The 20,807-nt window shown below is 36.0% G+C and overlaps 2 protein-coding genes across 2 annotated transcripts; both read left to right on the forward strand.

Moving 5' to 3' along the window:
* The first annotated feature begins 4,873 nt into the window (after positions 1-4,873).
* LOC123236072 (olfactory receptor 11H6-like) lies at positions 4,874-6,699 on the forward strand. Its single transcript, XM_044662333.1, has 2 exons — positions 4,874-5,047; positions 5,941-6,699. The coding sequence occupies exons 1-2, from the start codon at positions 4,874-4,876 to the stop codon at positions 6,697-6,699; spliced, it is 933 nt and encodes a 310-aa protein (XP_044518268.1).
* Positions 6,700-18,975: 12,276 nt separating this feature from the next.
* Positions 18,976-19,950, forward strand: LOC123234149 (olfactory receptor 11H6-like). Its single transcript, XM_044660090.1, has one exon. It carries the CDS (start codon positions 19,006-19,008, stop codon positions 19,948-19,950), a length of 945 nt encoding a protein of 314 aa, XP_044516025.1. The 5' UTR covers positions 18,976-19,005.
* Positions 19,951-20,807: the final 857 nt, after the last annotated feature.

Below are 20,807 nucleotides of genomic sequence, written 5' to 3' on the forward strand. Positions count from 1 at the left end.
GATAATCATGTGATTTTTGTTTGTAAGATTGATGATATGGTCAATTATGTGGATGGTTTTCCTAATGTTGAACCATCCTTGCATTCCTGGTATAAATCCCACCTGATCATGGAGGATGATCCTCTTGATCACTTGCTGGAATCTCTTTGCTAATATCCTCTTTAAAATTTTTACATCTATGTTCATTAGGGAGATTGGTCTATAGTTTTCTTTCTCTGTTTTTGATCTACCTGGCTTTCGAATCAATATCATATTTGTATCATAAAAGGAATTTGGTAAGACTCCTTCTTTGCTTATCATATCAAATAATTTGTATACTATTGGGATTAGTTGCTCTTTGAATGTCTGATAGAATTCACTTGTGAATCTATCAGGCCCTGGCGATTTTTTCTTAGGGAGTTCTTTGATGGCTTGTTCAATTTCTTTTTCTGATATGGGATTATTTAGGTATACTATTTCTTCTGTTGTTAATCTAGGCAATTTATAATTTTGTAAATATTCATCCATATCTCCTAAATTGTTATATTTATTGCATATTTGGGCAAAATAGTTTTTAATGATTGCCTTAATTTCCCCTTTATTAGAGGTGAGGTCTCCCTTTTCATCTTTGATACTGTCAATTTGGTTTTCTTCTTTCCTATTTTATTAGATTGACCAGTACTTTGTCTATTTTATCTGTTTTTTCAAAATACCAGCTTCTAGTCTTATTTATTAATTCAATAGTTCTTTTACTTTCGATTTTATTAATTTCTCTCTTGATTTTTAGTATTTCTAATTTAGTTTTCATCTGGGGATTTTTAATTTGCTCACTTTCTAATTTTTTTAGTTGCATGCCCAATTCATTAATCTCTGCCCTCCTTAATTTGTTAATATATGTACTCAACGATATAAATTTCCCCCTGAGTACTGCCTTGGCTGCATCCCACAGAGTTTGGTAGGATGTCTCATCATTGTCATTCTCTTCAATGAAATTGTTGATTGTTTCTATGATTTCTTCTTTGACTAATTGGTTTTGGAGAATCATATTATTTAATTTCCAATTAGTTGTTGATTTGCCTGTCCAGGTGCCCTTACTAATTATTATTTTTATTGCATTATGAGCTGAGAAGGTTACATTTATTATTTCTGCTCTTTTGCATTTGTTTGCAATGTTTCTGTGCCCTATTACATGGTCAATCTTTGTGAATGTACCATGTGCAGCTGAAAAGAAGGTGTATTCCTTTTTGTTCCTATTTATTTTTTTTCCACAAATCTATTAAATCTAATTTTTCTAGGACTTCATTCATCTCTCTTACCTCTTTCTTATTCATTTTCTGGTTTGATTTATCTAGATCTCGAAGAGGAATATTTAGATCTCCCACTATTATGGTTTTACTATCTATTTCCTTCTTGATATCTGCCAGTTTCTCCTTTATGAATCTGGTTGCTATGCCATTTGGTGCATGCATATTGAGCAATGTTATTTCCTCATTGTCTCTACAGCCTTTAATCAGGATGTAATGACCTTCCCTGTCTTTTTTAATCATATCTATTTTTACTTTAGTTTTGTCAGAAATCATAATTGCTACTCCTGCCTTCTTTTTCTCATTTGAGGCCCAAAGGATTTGGTTTGCTTTATGCCAGTGGTATGTTTATGCCAGTAACCCTTGTCCCCTCCCTTGATTTACTTCCCTTTCTACCCCCTCCCTTAGTATTCCCCTCTATTTATTTTTAAGGCCTAATGAATTCCCTCCCTCTTCTTCTCCCCTCCCTTTTATGACCTCCCCACTCCCCTGCTCCCCTTGGTTTATCCCTTCTGACTTTCTCAGTAGGGTTAGATAGAATTTTATATCTCAATGGATAAAGCTACTATTCCCTCTCAGGGTTAATTACACTGAGAATAAAGTTTAAATATTACCTCTTAATGCCCTCTTCATCTCCTTCTTATAATAGTTTTCATCCTTTCCCCTTCCCATGCCCTCTTTGTGTATAATAGATTATCCTATTTTTCTTCTTCATTCAAGTTTCTCTTGGTGTCCTCTACTACTCACCCCCCTCTTTCCCACCCCTCCATATCATCTTAGACCATTTAGTATACCAACCTCTCCCTATGAATAATTCTTCTGATTACTATAATAGTGAATACTATAATAGTGAATAGAGTTCACTACAGAGAATTATACGTAACATTTCTCCACATAGGAATACAAATAATTAGATCTTATTGAAGCCCTTAAAGAGGCAAATTTTAAAAATACAAGTTTTCTTTCTTCCCCCTCTGTTTCTTATTTACCGTTTCATGTTTCTCTTGATTTTTGTGGTTGGATATCGAACTTTTCATTTAGTCCTGGTCTTTTCTGTGCAAATACTTGGAAATCTTCTATCTTGTTGAATGCCCAAACTTTCCCCTGGAAGTATACAGTTAGTTTTGATGGGTAGGTGATCCTTGGTTGTAGACCCACTTCTCTTGCCTTTCTGAATATCATATCCCAAGCCTTGATATCTTTTAGTGTGGAGGCTGCCAGATCCTGTGTGATCCTGATTGGTGTTCCTTGATATTTGAATTGTCTCTTTCTGGCTTCTTGTAAGATTTTTTCTTTTACTTGGAAGCTCTTGAATTTGGCTATTATATTCCTGGGGGTTGTCTTTTCTGGGTCTAGTGTAGAGGGTGATCTATGGATCCTTTCAATGTCTATATTGCCCTCTTGTAGAACTTCAGGGAAATTTTGCTGAATAATTTCTTTTAGTATGGAGTCCAGATTTCTATTAATTTCTGCTTTTTCAGGAAGACCAATGATTCTCAAATTGTCTCTTCTAGCCCTTTTTTCTTGATCTGTCAATTTCTCATTGAGATATTTCATGTTTCCTTCTATTTTATCAGTCTTTTGACTTTGTTTTATTTGTTCTTGCTGTCTTGAGAGATCATTAGCTTCTAATTGCTCAATTCTAGCCTTTAGGGACTGGTTTTCAGTTATAATCTTTTCGTTTTGGGCTATAACCTTTTGGTTTTCCTTTTCAATCTGGTCATTTCTGGTCTTCAATTGACTTGCCTCACTTTCCAATTCTGAAATTCTGCCTTTTAAACTGTTATTTTCTTGCTAGATCTCTTCCATCTTTCTCATCATCTCAGATTTGAACTCTTCAATAGCTTGTGTACAGTTTTCATTATTTTGGGAAGGTTTGCATATGATTACTTGTTTGTTCTCCTCTGCTGTTTGCTCTGTTGTCTGGATTTTATCTGTGTAAAAGTTGTCAAGTGTTACAGATTTCTTCTTGATGATCTTTCTCTTTTGGGTTTCTTGTCTCTGGGTTGCCATTGTTAGCCCTGCACCCTCTCAGGTTTATCCTCACTCTCAGGGTCTGTCTGCTCTCTTTAGGCCCTGAGGTCTCAAGTCTAGTTGTTCTCAGGGTCCCGCCTCCTGGTTGTCCCCTTGCTTGTTCCTCTGCCTGAGGATCCTTTGACCGTCTCAGGGTGCTGCTTCCACAGTTATGTACCCCTCTGTACTAGGTCCCCACTCACGGTCCATGCCTACGCTCAAGATCCAAGTCCTCACCTGTTCTCAGGATCTGTGTCTGCACTTGCATCTGAGCCCACACTCATGCCTGCGCTCAGGGTCTGTGTTCAAAGTCCACACATTCCTTAGCCTCTTAGGGTCTTAAGTCTTGCTGCTCTCAGGAGCAGGCCCTGGTGACCCCAGGTAGCTGCCAAGGACTTAATTCATGCCCCAAACTTGCTCTAACTCTTGTGAGCTGGCTTTGGCACTGTAGGTAGTGTGGGGTGGGGGAGGGGGTTGCTCAGCTCATGTTTTAGTGAGAGCTGTTTCACCCTTTTATAGCATGGAAATGCCCCGATTCCACATTCCTCCAATGCTACACTCTGTTGTGGGGTCCCTTCGCTCCTCTTCTTAAGGAATCCTATATGTTTCAGTTAGGAGAGGTTAAGCAGCTGCTTTTTACTCTGCCGCCATCTTAACCAGGAAGTCTCCTAGCCTAGATTTCTTGAAGGTGGGTTTTAAGCTAGACCATGAAAGATATTAACAGGATGAATGGAATGTTTGTATGAAATGTAATAAATTAAGGCATCTAACTAAGAAAGCTTGGAAAATTTTTGGAGACTACAATTAATCAAACTTTGCTAGCTAATAACTAATGCAATAGGAATTAGTATAAGATAAGCTAAGGCTATCAAATTTTATTCTATTCTCTATGCAACTTTTTGTATACCAAAATAGTAACAACTTAACTTGAGCAAAAGTGCTTGTATCAGTACGTCTACATTATTTTACATTGAATCTAAGAATCTAAAGCCTTTGATAAAGAGAGAATTCTTGCTTTCAAACTATATACTTATGGAGGTCTCTTTTTAGTTATCCATGTAGCTCATATGGAAGTAAGAGTCAAAGAAATTCACTTCTCCACCAGTTTACTCATCTTTTCTCCTGCCCTCTTATATTGTGTGATATTTGGTAACCACACATAAAAAATTACTTAATGAATTTTTCATCCTTTATTCTTATATCATAAACATACTCATATATAAGATTATCATAAAATCTGAAAAACACTCTTTTATATTGTTGCTTATCATATTATTAACTTTATTCAAACTGGTTGGCTCTGGTACTTTATCTTTGAAGGGGAAAAACAACCTGGAAGGACAAGGAAAGGCATAGATTTCATGTTTTGTGCAAGGAATGTGAAAAAGTACCTTAAACAGTTCATTTACATTAGCCCTAAAGTTAGGTAATCATTGATTTCATGAAGTCATAGATTCTTAGACTATTAGAGCAGGGAAGGAAATTAGAGATTTCTAAAAGTTTATAATCTGTGAGGAAAAAGGAAGAAAATTATCCATGTCATGGTCACTTCTGTCCTCTTCACAGATTCAGAAGTCATGAATATATCTGGAAGAAATAGATTGACTGAGTTCATTCTTTTGAGTTTCCCCTGCCCCAGAGAAATTCAGATACTTCTCTTTGGGGTGTTCTTTCTGACCTATATCCTAGTGGGGAATGGATCCATCATCTCTGCTGTGAAATTGGACTGCTGGCTTCATACACCTATGTACATTGTTATAAAGAGAGAGTCCTAAGGTCCTAAGGGAGATGGATACCAGTGAGGTGGATGTATCTCTGTATTCTCCCTAGGTGCTGGTGATGGGGGAACACCAACCCCAATCACCCTTGCTAGATGTTATAATTTCCCCACTCAATAACAGTTGCCCAGGGAAGGACCCCGAAAAGTTAGGTGGATGGGTAACCCTTTCAGGTCCAACGTGGGGTTGGGTCAATTATTAATATTGGGCTCTGATTGGCTTTGTTTATCTGACTGCGTTGCACCCTCCCCAAGGGTTGTGATATAAAGACCACTCAGGAAGGTACTTATTGAACACTTTTATCTGTAATCTATAATTAGGGAAAGGATAATCAGGATAAGGATTGAGGATTGGAGACCCTGTCAATCTAATATCTATAATCTATAATCACTTAAGGCTGGAGGCTATTGACTTAGTAGAAGCTGGAGCTTTATTCTTCACAACCCCTCTGGCTCAGCCTGACCAATGCCAAACCAGAGAGTGACTGTCCTTGATGCAACTGTGTTGGTAATTTTTCTCAGCTTTCTTATTATCAGTGTTAGGAGATGTACTAGCTCTCACAGCTTTCAGGAAATATGTAGGTCCTACCCACCCTCTACTTCTTCAGACCTCCCTTCCTCCCTTCATCACCCAGGGTCCAAGAGACCTAAAGAGCTAGGAAAATTCAGAGACCTAAAGATCTAAGGGACCAAAGTCCAAAGGCAGAGAGAGGACCCCCTCCAGATGGCTGTTAGGGGAATTTATACCCTCAGGCCAACCGACTTTTGCCCCTGGGTCACAGCATCTGGGAACATTACAATGGCTTCAACTGCCTCCCTTGTCAATCAAGGTGAGACCAACATTTCCCAGGATTTGAATATAACAACATCCTACTAGCCAACTTTTCCTTCTTTGAGATCTGCTACATAAATACTACAGTTCCCAGTATGATGGCCAATTTCCTCTCCAATACCAAGACTATCTCCTTTACTGCCTGCTTCCTCCAGTTCTATTTTTTCTCCATTAGCACCAATGAAACTTTCTTCTTGATCCTCATGGTTATTGATCGGTACTTTGCAATTTGTCAGCCTCTACACTATCCCACCCTCAAGACAGTACATCTCTGCATCAAACTAATGATACTCTGTTGGGGGACTGCCTTTCTTTGCTATCCGGTTCCAATCTACTTTATGACTCAATTGCCCTTCTGTGGTCCAAATATCATTGATCACTTTGTTTGTGATCCAGGACCCCTCTTGGCTCTATCCTGCACTCCTGCTCTAGGGATTGGACTTTCTTATTCAATTTTGAGCTCCCTTATTATCTTCATCACCTTCTTTTTAATCTTTGGATCCTACACTCTGGTGTTTAAAGCTGTACTTCAAGTACCTTCAACAGCTGGAAAGCATAAGGCTTTCTCTACTTGTAGTTCCCACTTAGTTATGGTATCTCTGTTCTATGGGACACTCAGGGTCATGTACATCATCCCAACCTCTGGAAATCCAGCTGGAACACAAAAAATTGTGACCTTGTTTTACTCAGCTATGACTCCACTTATAAACCCCTTGATTTATAGCCTTCATAATAAGGATATGAAGACTGCCCTGAGAAAAGTTCAAATGATCAAAATTGGTCAGAGTACATAAGAAAGTTCTGGGGAACCAGATCCAGAGCTTTCTACTATTTCTCGTCCCAAACTCAATAATGTTCAACTACTTACCTGTAAGTTCAGACTCACCAATTCTCCACCATAGGTCTCTGGGAGAAAAGCATATGACAGCACTTTGGTTGATCTAAACTTTGGACCCACTCTGGTTGGTTCCTTGATCTGGCTTATAAATTTTACTAGTCTTCAGATCCTCTAGCCAAAATGACCTCTGATCCCTTATTGCCTCCTAAGTTGCTTGGATTCACCAATTTCCTGTCTGTTATTGATCTTCATTAATTTCATACTCAATTTCAGTCATCTGGATATTAGTGATTTTTGATAGTAACATGATCTAATATTGATACCTCATTCTCTAGGTACTGAATTCTGCTTAATGGCCACAACTTACCAACATCATAGGTTTAGGCCAACAAGAATTTCATTCAATCCCTCTTATATCCAGTTGAGAATGAGGGAAAAGAGAAGGTGCCAACCTAACAAGCATCACTGAACTGGAGGCAGGTTCTCAGGAATTTGAGCACCAATTAGTCTTCTATATCATATATATATATTCTGTCTAAAGTAGGACAATACGATAAAAATTGTTAGCCAAAAATCATTATTTTAATTCTATCTCTGAATGATGTTTAATAGTGATAGAAGAGGTAAATGAGAAACCTCTGATATTGTCAATTTCTATTTTTAATCTGAGCTCTAATTCTCCCACCTAAAAAAAGATCAGTGGATTAGCAATTAGTTGAATTTAACTGCCTATTAAAATTATGATGACATATGAAACTATCCATATAAATATTCTTAAAATACTACTTTGTATTGACATGGAAGTTTTGGCTTAATTTCTTAAGATTAGAAATGCAAGACTCAAGAGTATGCACTAGCAAAAGGAAAATCAACCTATTTGATACACTTAGATTGAAAAATCCTGAGAGAAAAAAATAGAGTTTTAAAAACTACTAAGGAGAATTTCATGGCCAGAAAACAGGAATATGAAAATGGGAAAGGAAATATGCATACACATTCACCCATACAATTACAAGTATACCTACAATCAACAGAAAGATGCTATAAAGAATCAGTAAATAAAAGATTCCACTGAGGACTCATGAACCATAAGTGTCACATCCTAATCTGGTGTTTTTCAAAATATTGTATATATGTGGTTCCCTTTTATTTCCACAACTCCTTGGAAGCATAAAGATCTGAATCAACTCACATATATGTTCATCATGGGATCATAGAGTTAGAGCTAGAAAAGAATTCAGAGGTCAAGTCCTATCTTTTCTTTACCTTTCTGGGACCCAAGTGAGAAAAAAGAGTTACAAAAAAAAAGACTCGTCCAGTGTTGTACAGTTAGTAAATATCTAAAGTGAGATTTGAAAACTAGTTCTCCTGAAAAACAGCTATATGATTGATGAAGGAGCTAAATCAAGTCCATAAATATAGGGAGATTTAAAGACCAAAGTAACCCTACTGGTAAGAAAAGTTGGGAATCTCCAATATTGATTTGGGGCATGTTCAATGAGCTCTCCAATTAAAATATGGCCCCAATTCAGATTCTGCAATATGTTTAATTCATGAATTAGATTTTCATTCTTTTGAATTCTTACCCTGAAGATCCTCTTTTTAAAATGCAAATATTTCTAAAAAGGTTACCGTATGACAGTCATTCACACTTAGATGCTAATTGTAAGGATCAGAAAGAATACTATACAGTCAAAATCTCCAGAGTTCAGAAAATCAGTATTTGAGGACTATCTCTGACACTTAGAAAAGTTGCCTTATCTCCCTGGGCCTTGGTTTCCTCATCCATTAGAAGAGATTTAATTATATTGTCCCTAATGTGCCTTGTAATTACAAATAAAAAGATCATATTTTTAATGATAACAAATTTTATGACAATATGCTTTAAAAATATTTACTCATTTTATCCTCACAACAATCATAAGAAGTAGATGTTATTACTATCCCCATTTTGCAGATAAGGAAAGGAGGCAGAGAGAGATGAAGTAACCTACTCAGCTGCTAAATCTCCGGATTTGAGCCCAGATCTTCCTAACACCAATTCTGAAATTCTATTCACTGTGCCACCTAATTGCCTTATGGTAGAGCAGTGTCAATGTATCCCTTCAGCAAATCAAATAGTAAATCAATTAGCTTACTTGTAACATCATTAATGGTGGTATGTAATCTTCATTCTATCCACTGTATCTGATAGAGTGTTAACTACATTAATTGTTCTTCATTGTCAATGATACCTAATATTCAAACTACATAGAATAAACTAATGTCTTTGATTTCTCTGTGTTTGGTATCAAGTCATTACTTTTCATGATCCATGAAGTTTTCTTTAAAAAATTTTCATATTGAGGACAAAAATTATCCCAGAACCATTAGAGAGGGAAAGGGATAATAGCACTAAAATGGATATCAGGAAATTTGTATCTAGTACCACATCAGTGTTTAAACTAGTTATATGACCTAATTTGGTCATTCATTTAACTTCCATGGGCCTCAATTTTTTCATTCATAAAATAGTTGGGCTATATAAACTTCAGCTCTAACATAACCAAAGAGGTAACCATTATAAGGAAATACTTTTCCATTATAATCTTCTCTAAACTACACCATTATCATCACCTCAAATAAGATATTTTCAATGTGTTTTTTTCCTTCTCTAGTCAAGGCATTGCCTTCTTTGTGTGTCTCTGTAAGAGGTCCCTACGTCTCTGCAAGCAGATTACCACTAATTGAAAATGGTTATAGAAAGAGTAAAAAGAAACATTACTTAGAGAACATAACTGACTTTAGGAACTCAATTTAAAAAATGGTCCAGGCTGAAAATATACAAAGCATCAAAATAAGTTTCAATATTCATAATTAGGACATATAAAAGAGCTATACATTGGAAACTATGATGTTAGAATGATATGGTAAAGCTCAAATAATGCATTTTCTTTATTTTAAAATTGTTCTTATTATGAACTTAACAAATATCAACAAATCTGGAAATTTCCATATACAAAGAACAAAAATTAAGATTATATTTGAAACCATGAGTCTAATACATAAAGCTTTTTAAGTATATATTAAATTTATAAAATAGTACCAACACAGCTCTGCTTATCTACGTCCCCATCTGAACTTCTTTCCACTCTCATGTACTTTTCATTGTTTTATTAGCACTCATTTCTTTCTTTTCTCCTTCAATTTTATTTTTTCAACACCTCTATTATTACCCACTCACTACCCATCATAACATATAAGTATAATCAATCAAACCAAATTCATATATTTGTCATGCTTAAAAATAAGTCTCATTCTACATATCTAGTCCATCACCTCTCTGTCAAGAGCTGAGTAGTATGATTAATCTTTAATCATTTGGACCTCATATTTGGTCATTGAATTTATCAGTGATTAAGTCTCTCAAAGTTGTAATTTTTACATTACCATATAAATTGTTCTGTCCGTTTTCCTTACATAACTCATCAGGTCATACACATCTTCCCTGATGTGTCTGTCCCTTTCATTGTTACTTTTAGAACAATTATATTCCATTACATTGATATAACATGACTTGTTCTATCATTTCCTAATTGATGGGCACCTACTTTGTTTCTAGTCCTTTATTACAACAAAAAGTACTGATATAAACATTTTGTACATTTGGGTCATTTCCTTCAGTTTGTCCTCTTTGAAGTTCATGTCTTGTAGTGGTAATTAAAGGTCTGTATAATCTAGGGGCTTCTTGGGTTTAGTTATAAATTGTTCTCCAGAGTGGTTGATACAACTATGACTTTTTTTTCTTCTCCACTTAATTTTTTTTAAACCAAAGTCTTTTTTACTCTTTTTTGTCAGTCCCAAATTCTCTTCTTTTCTTTATCCCCTACCAGGCCTCATGAGAAGGCAAGAAAAATAGTCTATGATTTTCTATTATTATGCTTTGATATCATTCATAAGGAATGGACCACAAAATGTGGAAAGGACTTTCTCAAAGCCTCACAAGCAGTCAGTAAAAGGAATGATCAAAGATTTAGAGCTAGAAAGAACATTGGAGGTCATCAAACCCAATCATTTCATTTTATAAATAAGGAAACTTAGATGTAGAGGAGTTAAATGTCTTAACCAAGGTCTCATAGCTAGCAAGTTTCTGAGACAGGATTAAAATCCAGAAAACCTTGACTCCAAAACTAAATGTCCTATGTCATTCTCCCTAAGAAATTGTTTGGTCTCATAACTCAAAGAAGAGTATATTATCATAGAATCTTATTTAAAGGTCCAAAACTAGGATTCAGACCACAATGAAGGAAATTAATATTAGAGGAAGAGCAGGAAAAGTAGGAAAACACTATTGCTTCACCTAAGCTACCCTTGCTGTCCTGTCTGCAGAACCTAAAGTAAGTATGTAGCAGTTGAAGTTTTGCCAGATTTGGGTAAGTACTGACAGCATTGGCTCAAAGCAAAGAAACAACAGAACCTAACAAGAATAGTCTTATTATTATTAACTAGTTATCAAGAATAATTAGTTAAATTAGGAAGTTACCAGAGGACAGGCTAAGATAAGGTCTTCTTCCTTCTGACTCCTCCTACTCCACTTCCCCACTTCCTATACCTGTGTGGTGGTTTCCTAATCATCAACTTCTTATTTGATGCCTCAAGTATTAAATCTCTCCCACATTCTACCCATCTCACCTCTCTCCAACAAGGGTATAATCTGCATGTTATTTCTTATACTTGCTAGTAAGGTTCTTCCTATCTTCCTTATTAAGAACAATGAACCACTTTTTTCAAAGAAATAGTTTTCAATCCTGAAAATATGAGAATAATAATTCCAGATCTAGCTCCCAAAAGTCAATTGGATTCTAAACAAAGGAAATAATTTAATATGATTTACATTCTATAATTTTTAAATGAAGTGAGGGAAGTCAAGGTCTTTCCCATGATTTTTCCAGATATATGTTTTAGTCATGTAGCAAAGACTCCAGTGACTTCAGAAGATCTCTTCATCTCCTGTTATTCCTGTCACTAACTACTAGTTGCCTAGGATATTATAATCTCTCACATTCAAAGAGCTTCTCAGTCCAGACCCCTGGGAGTCAAAAGGCCTGCCTTTTACAACTATAAGGGATCACCTTAGAATACAGAAAGAACTCAGAGCATGTCAGTGTGGGAGTCCTAGTTTCATCTCTTTTTTCTTCATTCTTCTCACTGTCAAAGTGAAAAAAGTATAAGTAGTAACTTACCCTTTGGTGGTTCCAAAGAAACTTAAAACACCTTGCAAAGCAAAGGAAGCAGGCTTAAGAGAATAGAAGAAACAGGGAGATAAAGTAAAGGACTAAAATCCGTTAAGTAGTACTTTATTCATCATAGATTCCTCCAAGTAGAAAAAATAGCCCCTTTTTAAAAACATAACTGATGAAGATATAGTCTCTGAGAAGGACTTAAAATTGTTCTAAGGACTGAACTTCTAAGAAAGTATATGTAAGCTGGACTTTTTCTTAGGAGCAACTGACTTCATGGTTGAACAGTGGATAAATCCCTTTAAAAGGACAGTATTCAAATCAGCAGAGATCACAACTTGGTGAGTACTATCTACTTTGTAAAAACCTAGCCTTTTTCTTAGCATTTAATATTGCTAACATGGAGGGAGAAAGGAGACTTGACTCACATATGTGGTTTTATCAGTGCAAGAAACTTCTTTTGAGAAAACTCCCACTACCTATGTTTCACTTCATAACGAGCACTGAGAACTGAAAAAAACCTACTCAGGTTAACACAGCAAATGGAACTCAAACCCAGATATTCTTGGTTCCAATACCAGCTTTCTATCTATAATGTCAATATTCCACCACTACCTCCATTGCTTGCAATTTTTTTCTCTATGTCGCATTATTCTCTGATTTTCTTTCCTTTTGGAAACCCTGAAACCCATTTGCTATCTCTGTCAAGTCCCAAAATTCTTACAGCCGATTGTAGAGATCTGACCCAAAACTACCTATAAAATGGAAAAGTGAAAAAGTAACTTAGTAAATAGTGGTATTTGAAAAGCCTTATATACCTTAAGTCCCAAAATATTCCGAACCAACCCCAGTTGTCTTGATTTCCTAGCATGAATGTTTCTTTTTGGAGGCTTTTTTTATGGGCTCAGAAAAGAACACTTTCAGTGCAGTATAATGGAATAATGTATGTGAACTAGGAGTTATGTAGGGAGAAAGGCTAGAAAAGATATCTAGGGCCAGTTTGTGAAGGATGTTGAATGTCAAATAGAAGAATTTTTATTTTATTCTCTGAATCACCAGCTGCCTCTGGGACATTTCAAACCTTATGTCCTAAAGATATCTAAAATTCAACATATTCAAAATGGAACTAATTAACAACTCTAGTCCAAATTTCCCCTCTAAAAAACTTCCTTATTTTTTGTTAAGAGCCCCACCATAGACCTTTTTTCCCAAGTTTACAATTTCAGCATCATCCTCAATTCCTGACTTTCACTCATACAACTCTGATCATTTCTGTCTCACAGCATCCTTCTCATCTGTCCTCTTATCTTTATTCACATAGCTACCACCCTTTGTTGGGGCCTTATCAACTCTTATTTGGATTATTGCAATGACATCTAAATAATGTCCCTAACTTAAAAATTTCATCACACCACTACATCCTCCAGGCACATCCCGAAGTGATTTTTCCTAAAGCATAAGTCTGATTATTTCTCTCCTATAATAATACATAAATTCTAGTAGCCTCCACTAAAAAACATAAACTCTGACATTTAAAGCCCTTCACAACCTGGCCCTAATCTCCCTTTATATAGCCTTATTGTACATTATATCCCTTTTATATTCTATATATAAACTACACAATAGATAAGAAGGCAGACAGATAGATAGATAGATAGATAGATAGATAGATAGATAGATAGATAGATAGAAGGATAAACAGAAGGATAGACAGACAGATATGCATAGTATTTCATTTCTCTCACTAACCTTTCCCAGACTGTCTCCCATGCCTGGAGTTCATTTTAACCCCATCTCCACTTCTTAGAAACTCTAATTTTCTTTAAAACTAAGTCATTGTTCCCAGTTACTTCTGCCTTATTTTCCCCATTTCCCACCTAATTATCAAAACTTCTTGTTTCTGTTTTGTAATTATCTCTTTACATACAGCTTAACTCCCTAACCATATTTTAAGCTATTTGAGGTAAAAAACTATCTCTTTTTTCATATGTACCTTCAGGAATGACCATAGTGCTTGACACATAGGAGGCACTTGAATGTTTTTTTACTTATTGGGACCAGGGGGCATTGTTTTTATTCACAACTCTGGTATTTCTTGACCATTCTTTTGAGCAAGTTTTTGTATGAGTCTCTGTTTCCTCCTCTGTAAAACATATAATAATGTTAATAATTATTATAAATTATATTTTATTACAAAAATACATGTAAGTATTGACTACCTCATAAAGTTTTGATGAAGAAAATATTTCATAAAGAAGAAAACACTAGATAAATGTGAACTATTCTTATATTTAACAGTTGAGTAGGAATTCTTGTGTAGAATACAAGAAATGACTGAGGAGGAAGAGGAGGTACTAAGTGTTTCCAGTCACTAAAGTCACAAGATAATGGCCATCATTCACCATGTCACTTTTGGCTTTCTGATTCTCCTGAGTACCCCAAAGTGCAGATCATTTCCATGAAATATTTTAAATGTTTTCCTCTGAATCACCCCAGATCTTGAGGTAATCTATTCCTGCTCTGAAATTCCATGTAGTCTCTACTAATCTTTTGGTATTTATTACATTCAGGTATCCATTAATTTACCTATACTCCACTTAAATATACCTCTCAGATATAAGCCAGTTATATTTGGAATACCTTCCACTATGTCCTTTCAACTTCTCTGCTGCCTACTAGAACCACCTACCATTTCCATTCCATAAAAATTCCTTCATACATGGCAGGACCAATCCAGGATGTAGCCTCTAGGTAAAATTGGACTTCACAGGGGTGGTAAAGAAAAAAATTTAGTAACACCATGGTTACTCCTCCAACACCAATCCTTAACCCCAAACACTGACTCAAGAGCTGATCTACCTTCCAGCAATCACATTAAAATTCTATTTTATTATGTCTCACAGCACAGGGACCCTATTCCTTCTCATATAATATAATGCTCAGAAAAGAAAGAATCTAGATTTCTTCTGAAATGCAAATTAATCTCACTTCAGGCTGTTTGGGAGAAAAATCCATTGAGATTCATGAACAAAAATTGTCCCCTATATAATCCAAGGGAGAAAATATGGGAAGATATCACACTGGGACACATTCTTTGCCCTTACCCCAATCCATGTAGACCCCATTCCCACATCATGACTGATAAATTATGGGATTGGGAATCTTAGATTTTAATATAGCAGACATAGATTTAGTTATCTCTGGAATTATGGGAATTCCAAACACATTTTTTATAGAAACATTAGTGATATCTGGGTTTTGGTGGTGTATATATAGTGTCATAAGTACTATTTAATACTTTAAGTATAATTATGAGTTCATTAAACTTTCATGGACTGCCCTAAGAACACAGCCATCATATACAACATAATTTCTATGATAAAATGCATTTCTGACACACACAAAAATAAAACACCTTTCAAAAAGACTTTAAGACTTTAGAAATATAACCCCATTGGTAAGTTAGGAAAGGTTATAATTAATATAGTGTTGGTAGTCATTTCTTCATGCATCTTATCTTCTCTAGTACCATGAATCTGAGTAGAAGAATACATTTCAAATTGTTTTATATTTCTTCATAGTCTCTATCAAAATGCCTCAAAATAGTATATAATAATATTTATATTTATAATCCTATTTTATTAAGAATGCTATTAATGTTATTAATAATGATACCATTAACAAACTTACATTTATATAATGATAGTATCTTGCTTTATATAGTACTTTACATAGAATGTAAATTAAACATATTACCTCATTTGAACCACAATATAACTTTATAAGGTAGTTTACCAAATATTATTTTCTGATTTTAAAGATGAAAAGATTGAGAAGCAATAACAAATTATTGCTCCAATGCAGTTAAAAAAATAAAGCCTGAATTATGTGCAGGAGTAGAACTCCCACAGGTCAAGGTAATCTTGGTGGTGGGATAGTGTTAGTGTGTTAAAATGAATGAGGGCAGTCAATCTGAACTTCAGGTAGGCTTCTTGGAGAATGCTCTGGTCTGCCTCAAGTAAGGTTTATTTTTATACGCTTTGAGATCACAATAAGGTTGGCATGGAAATTCATTTTCAACATACATCTTTTCTTGGAGATAATGGATTAAGTCATACATTAACTTTGTTACTAATAACTCTTCATTCTCCAGTAATTTTCAATATTTTTCAAGGGTATGTTTGGCTTGTTGTCTTGGCTATGGGGTGGAGAAAACAGTTCAGTATGTACTGGTCTTTGCACAGAAGGCTACTTCTCCATTTTTCATCCATTGTAATGTACTGAATCAGGGATGGGGGTTAGGGGGTGGGGAAGGCTTATTGTTTCTAGTTTCTCATCACGTTAGCTTCTATGTATGGGAATGGAAAATTCAAGTGCAGTTTGTTGAAGATTAAAATCATTAACTCACTATTGAAGTTAAAAACATTAACTCACTATTTGCTAGTTTGTTATGAAGTGACTTTAAGGGGAATTTCTGTATTAATACATGTAAGGGTGGGAATTTCCTAGGAGTTTGTAGGGGGCCTGTAAGGGCTCTAATAATAGCCTGTTATGTTCTGTGTTTCCCTGGGGCTGAGTGGGGATATTGATCACAATAATTTCAATAATAAGGAGTGTTAGTAAGAGAAGTCACACAGGGGTATCTGAGTGAGGGGTTTCCATCCTCTCTGGAATATGCTGTGCAGTTCCAGGATCTCCTCTGTGACTTTGTCATTCAGGAAGGGTTTGACTGCCCCTGGCAATTATGTATAGCAGTTTTAGGCTTGCAAAGCACTTTACAGACACTCTCTCATTTGATCCAAATAGTATTCTGATACTATAGCGAATACAGATGTAAATATATTTTGCAAATGAAAATAAGTAAGGATAAGAAGGGTTGAATGATTTATTCATAGTCATTTGGCTTGTAAATATCAAAAATGGGGATTAAAACCTATGCCTCCGGAAGTAGAGCAAAGAATATATTCCCACTCCAACACCATAAGCAATAAATGGGAGGTTGTGGAGGAAATATGAGTGAAAGTACAGCCAGAATTGGAAAAAATGTCCAAAAATGTAGTGTTAGACAGGAACCAAATCTCAATGAATTTCAGAAGACAGAAAGATTGAGAAAGGAAAAGGTTTAGGGTGAAAAAAAGTAATTTTTAAACTATGGAACAAGCATTCCAAAGAGCAGAGTTGAAAGGACAAAAAGACCTAGATGAGGACATTGGAAGGGGAAGGATCTGGTTGAGAAGAATAACAAATAGGAAAGCAGTTAAGAGATGGGGAAATCAATTAGTACATTAGCATCTGGAGTACCAGAATCACTGGAATTAGGAGAGTGTCAGGAAATGGGAATATAAGAATCAATGACGAATGAGTCCAGATAGAGTATCAAGACAAATTATTAGGAATTTGCTAAGGGGAGCAATTAGGTGGCTTAGTGGAAAGAGAGTCAAACCCCAAAATGGGAGATCTTGGGTTCCAATCTGACCTCATACACTTTCTAGCTATGTGACCCTGAGCAAGTCACCTAACCCCAGTTGTCTAGCCCTTACTGCTTTTCTGCCTTAGAACCAATATACAGTATTGATTCTAAGAAAGAAATGGCTTTTTAAAAAAGATAATAATTTATTAATTATTAAATGCCAAACACTGATAAACTCTGTATTGGTGGCTGGAAAAGGTCTTTTGAAACAAGAAGGTGATTAGATTACTTGAATCAAAGTTCAACCATATGGCATTTGGTAATTTTGTATCTGAGGTCCAGAGAGATTTGACTTTATGATCAGAGAACTACCCAAAGAAATTGAAATCAAGGAAGTAAACTCTGATGTGGGGATGACTTCCAAAGTACTGAGGAATACTTTAAAATGAAGACAGATGACAAGGGACTGGTGCCTGGGGTATGGAACACAGAATTTAAACAATTCCCCTGAGATCATTCAGTTAAAAAAAATTATATTTTTTATATGCACCCAGTTCTTTCTGACTCAAAAGCCAGCACTCTACTGGCTATTCATGTTTCTTTCTTTACTGTCAATTAATCAATCAATCAATCAATGGGAATACATTAGATGCCTACATTGTACCAAATACTGCTCTAGGCACCATGAATAGAAAGACCAAAAATTGCTCTCTAGAAGTTTATATTCTATGAAGGAGACAACAACATATAAAATTAGGTGCAAAGTAAATAGAAAGTAATTTTGTGGAGGGAAATATTAGGAAATCGAGAGGATCAAGAATACTACCTCAGGTGGGAGGGTAGTATTTCAGCTGGATGGAAGTTAGCAATTCTAAAAGGTAAATGAGAAGAGAAAGCATTCCAAGAATTGGGGACAGCTTTTGCAAAGGCACAGAGAAAAAAGATAGAATATCCTGTGTGAAGAATATCATAAATGTCTGTTATTACTAGAGATATCTCATAATATAATGGATATTTAGTGGAACTTGAAGTCAGTAAGGCCTAGGTTCAAATGTTGCATCATTTATTTGCTATGTGCCCCTGGAAAACTCACACAGTGGTTTATATGTATTAGCTTAAATACCTCTTGAGATAATGTATGTAAAGCATTTTGCAAACCATCTAAGTGAAATATAAAAGATGTTTCAGATCAGAATTTGTTTTATTTTTGGTTGTTGGTTTTAATTTTATTACAAAAATATTGATAAGAAAGGTGCGAAAGGAATTCTAGGTTGAAGCAATGATGTAGATTTGGGGAAAGAAGTGGGAGAGCACAGCACTTCATTAGAGGGATAATGAGTAGTCTATTTTGATTTCAGCATGAGATTTGACTGGAATGGGAGATAGAAGCTAGATTGTGGAAATTTATTTCTTTTCTCTACAATAACCCATTGTGCATCTAAGTATTGAAAAATGTTCCCAGAGAAGTTTTTTGTCAGAATATCTACATTGGTCTATCTGAAACTACGGTCATAAGAGTTTTGGAAATGGGAAAGATCTCAGAAATTCTTCAAAATTGAGGAATCCACAAGGAATATGGAATGTAGCAGCCTTTGTCAATGTCATTTCTCTCTTTTCCACAGTGTCAGGAACCATGAATGTATCAGGAGGAAACAGAGTGACTGAGTTCGTCCTTCTGAGCTTTCCTTGCCCCAGGAACATACAGATCCTGCTCTTTGGGATATTCTCTCTGGCCTATGTCTTGACCTTATTGGGGAATGGGTCCATAATCTGTGCAGTGAGGTTGGATCACCAGCTACACACCCCTATGTACTTCCTACTGGCCAACTTCTCCTTCTTGGAAATCTGCTACATTAACACCACGGTTCCTAACATTTTGGCCAACTTTCTCTCTGAGGCCAAAACCATCTCCTTCACCGCCTGTTTTGTCCAGTTCTACTTCTTCTTTTCCACAGGTGCCACTGAGACTTTCTTCCTATCTCTTATGGCTTTCGATCGGTACTTGGCCATTTGTCAGCCTCTGCATTACCCCATGATCATGACAGGACATTTTTGCATCAAATTAGTATTCCTTTGCTGGGTGAGTGGCTTCCTCTACTTCCCAGTCCCTATTTGCTTCATGACTCAATTACCTTTCTGTGGTCCAAATATCATTGATCACTTTGTCTGTGACCCAGGTCCCTTGCTGGCTCTGTCTTGTGCCCCTACCACAGGGATTGAACTCTCTTATTCTATCCTAAACTGTCTCCTCATCTTTGTCACCTTCCCTTTCATCCTTGGATCCTACACGCTAGTACTCAGAGCTGTCTTGAATGTTCCTTCTGCAGCTGGCCGGAAGAAAGCTTTCTCCACATGTGGTTCCCATCTAATTGTGGTCTCTCTGTTCTACGGGACCCTCATGGTCATGTACATCAGTCCAAAATCTGGAAATTCATCTGGTTCACAGAAAATTTTTACTTTATTTTACTCAGTAGTGACCCCACTGGTGAATCCCTTGATCTACAGTCTGCGTAACAAGGAAATGAAGATTGCTCTAAGAAAAGTCCAGATGAGCATAAAAACCATCCATAGAAGATAAAGGTCATTAGTGTATTTCCTTAAGAGTCTTCATTTGATCTATTGTCCTGTCTCCAATCAGGTGCTATCACTTCCTCAAACATACCTGTGAACTCAAGATTGATTACTTCATAAGATCAGTCTCTGACCCATCAGGTTAGGGTGGCATAGTGGATAAACTGATAGTGGATAATGAACTAGACTAGGTAATAAAAAACTGAATTTAAATCCTACTTCTAAAGCTTACTAGCTTTGTGACCCTTGAAAAGTCTTTTAACCTTCTTGGGCCTCAGTTTCTTTATCTGCAAAAGTGAGTGGCAGCCTTAATGACCTCCACCTCAAAATCAATTATCCTAAATCAAGCCAGACTAGCTCAGAATTAAATTAATTTCACTGCACTCTGGCCATTGTTTCTTTGTACTTAGCTATCTTTCTATCCATGTTTACCTGCCTTGCCTTCTGAATACTACCTATGCCTTACCTATTCTTGGCCTTCCTGAATTGCTACCCACCCCCTACCAACTCCTGATGTCCTTTTTTTTAGGTCAGGTACACAAGTATCAAAATCCAATGATTCTCCATCTATTATTGCCTTCTTCTCAGTTCTCAATGTTAGCAAATTCTAAAAGAGTCTAAGTGAGAATATACAAGCAAAATCTTGCACTGAATCTCTAAACACTGACTTCAGGGCAATTTCTATGTGTGAAAAGATGTGGGCACACTGGTAGAATAAAAAGTCATACTTGTGCTATCCAATGGTTCCACTGCACCAGTGATGGGCAAACTTTTTAAAGAGGGGATCAAAGGAAAGGAAATGCTCATCTGTCAGTCTGTTTCTTAGGCAACTCTTTCAAAGTTTGTTTGTATTATATCCTACTC

The sequence above is a fragment of the Gracilinanus agilis genome, chromosome 2, assembly GCF_016433145.1.
Source record: "Gracilinanus agilis isolate LMUSP501 chromosome 2, AgileGrace, whole genome shotgun sequence".
Taxonomy (NCBI): Eukaryota; Metazoa; Chordata; class Mammalia; order Didelphimorphia; family Didelphidae; genus Gracilinanus; species Gracilinanus agilis.

Bases quoted from the DNA above. Each gene is read 5' to 3' on its own strand.
- LOC123234149 (XM_044660090.1), top strand. From the start codon at position 19,006: ATGAATGTATCAGGAGGAAACAGAGTGACTGAGTTCGTCCTTCTGAGC.
- LOC123236072 (XM_044662333.1), top strand. From the start codon at position 4,874: ATGAATATATCTGGAAGAAATAGATTGACTGAGTTCATTCTTTTGAGT. The intron at 5,048-5,940 runs ATTGTTATAAAG...GAATATAACAAC, and splicing joins GGCTTCATACACCTATGTAC to ATCCTACTAGCCAACTTTTC.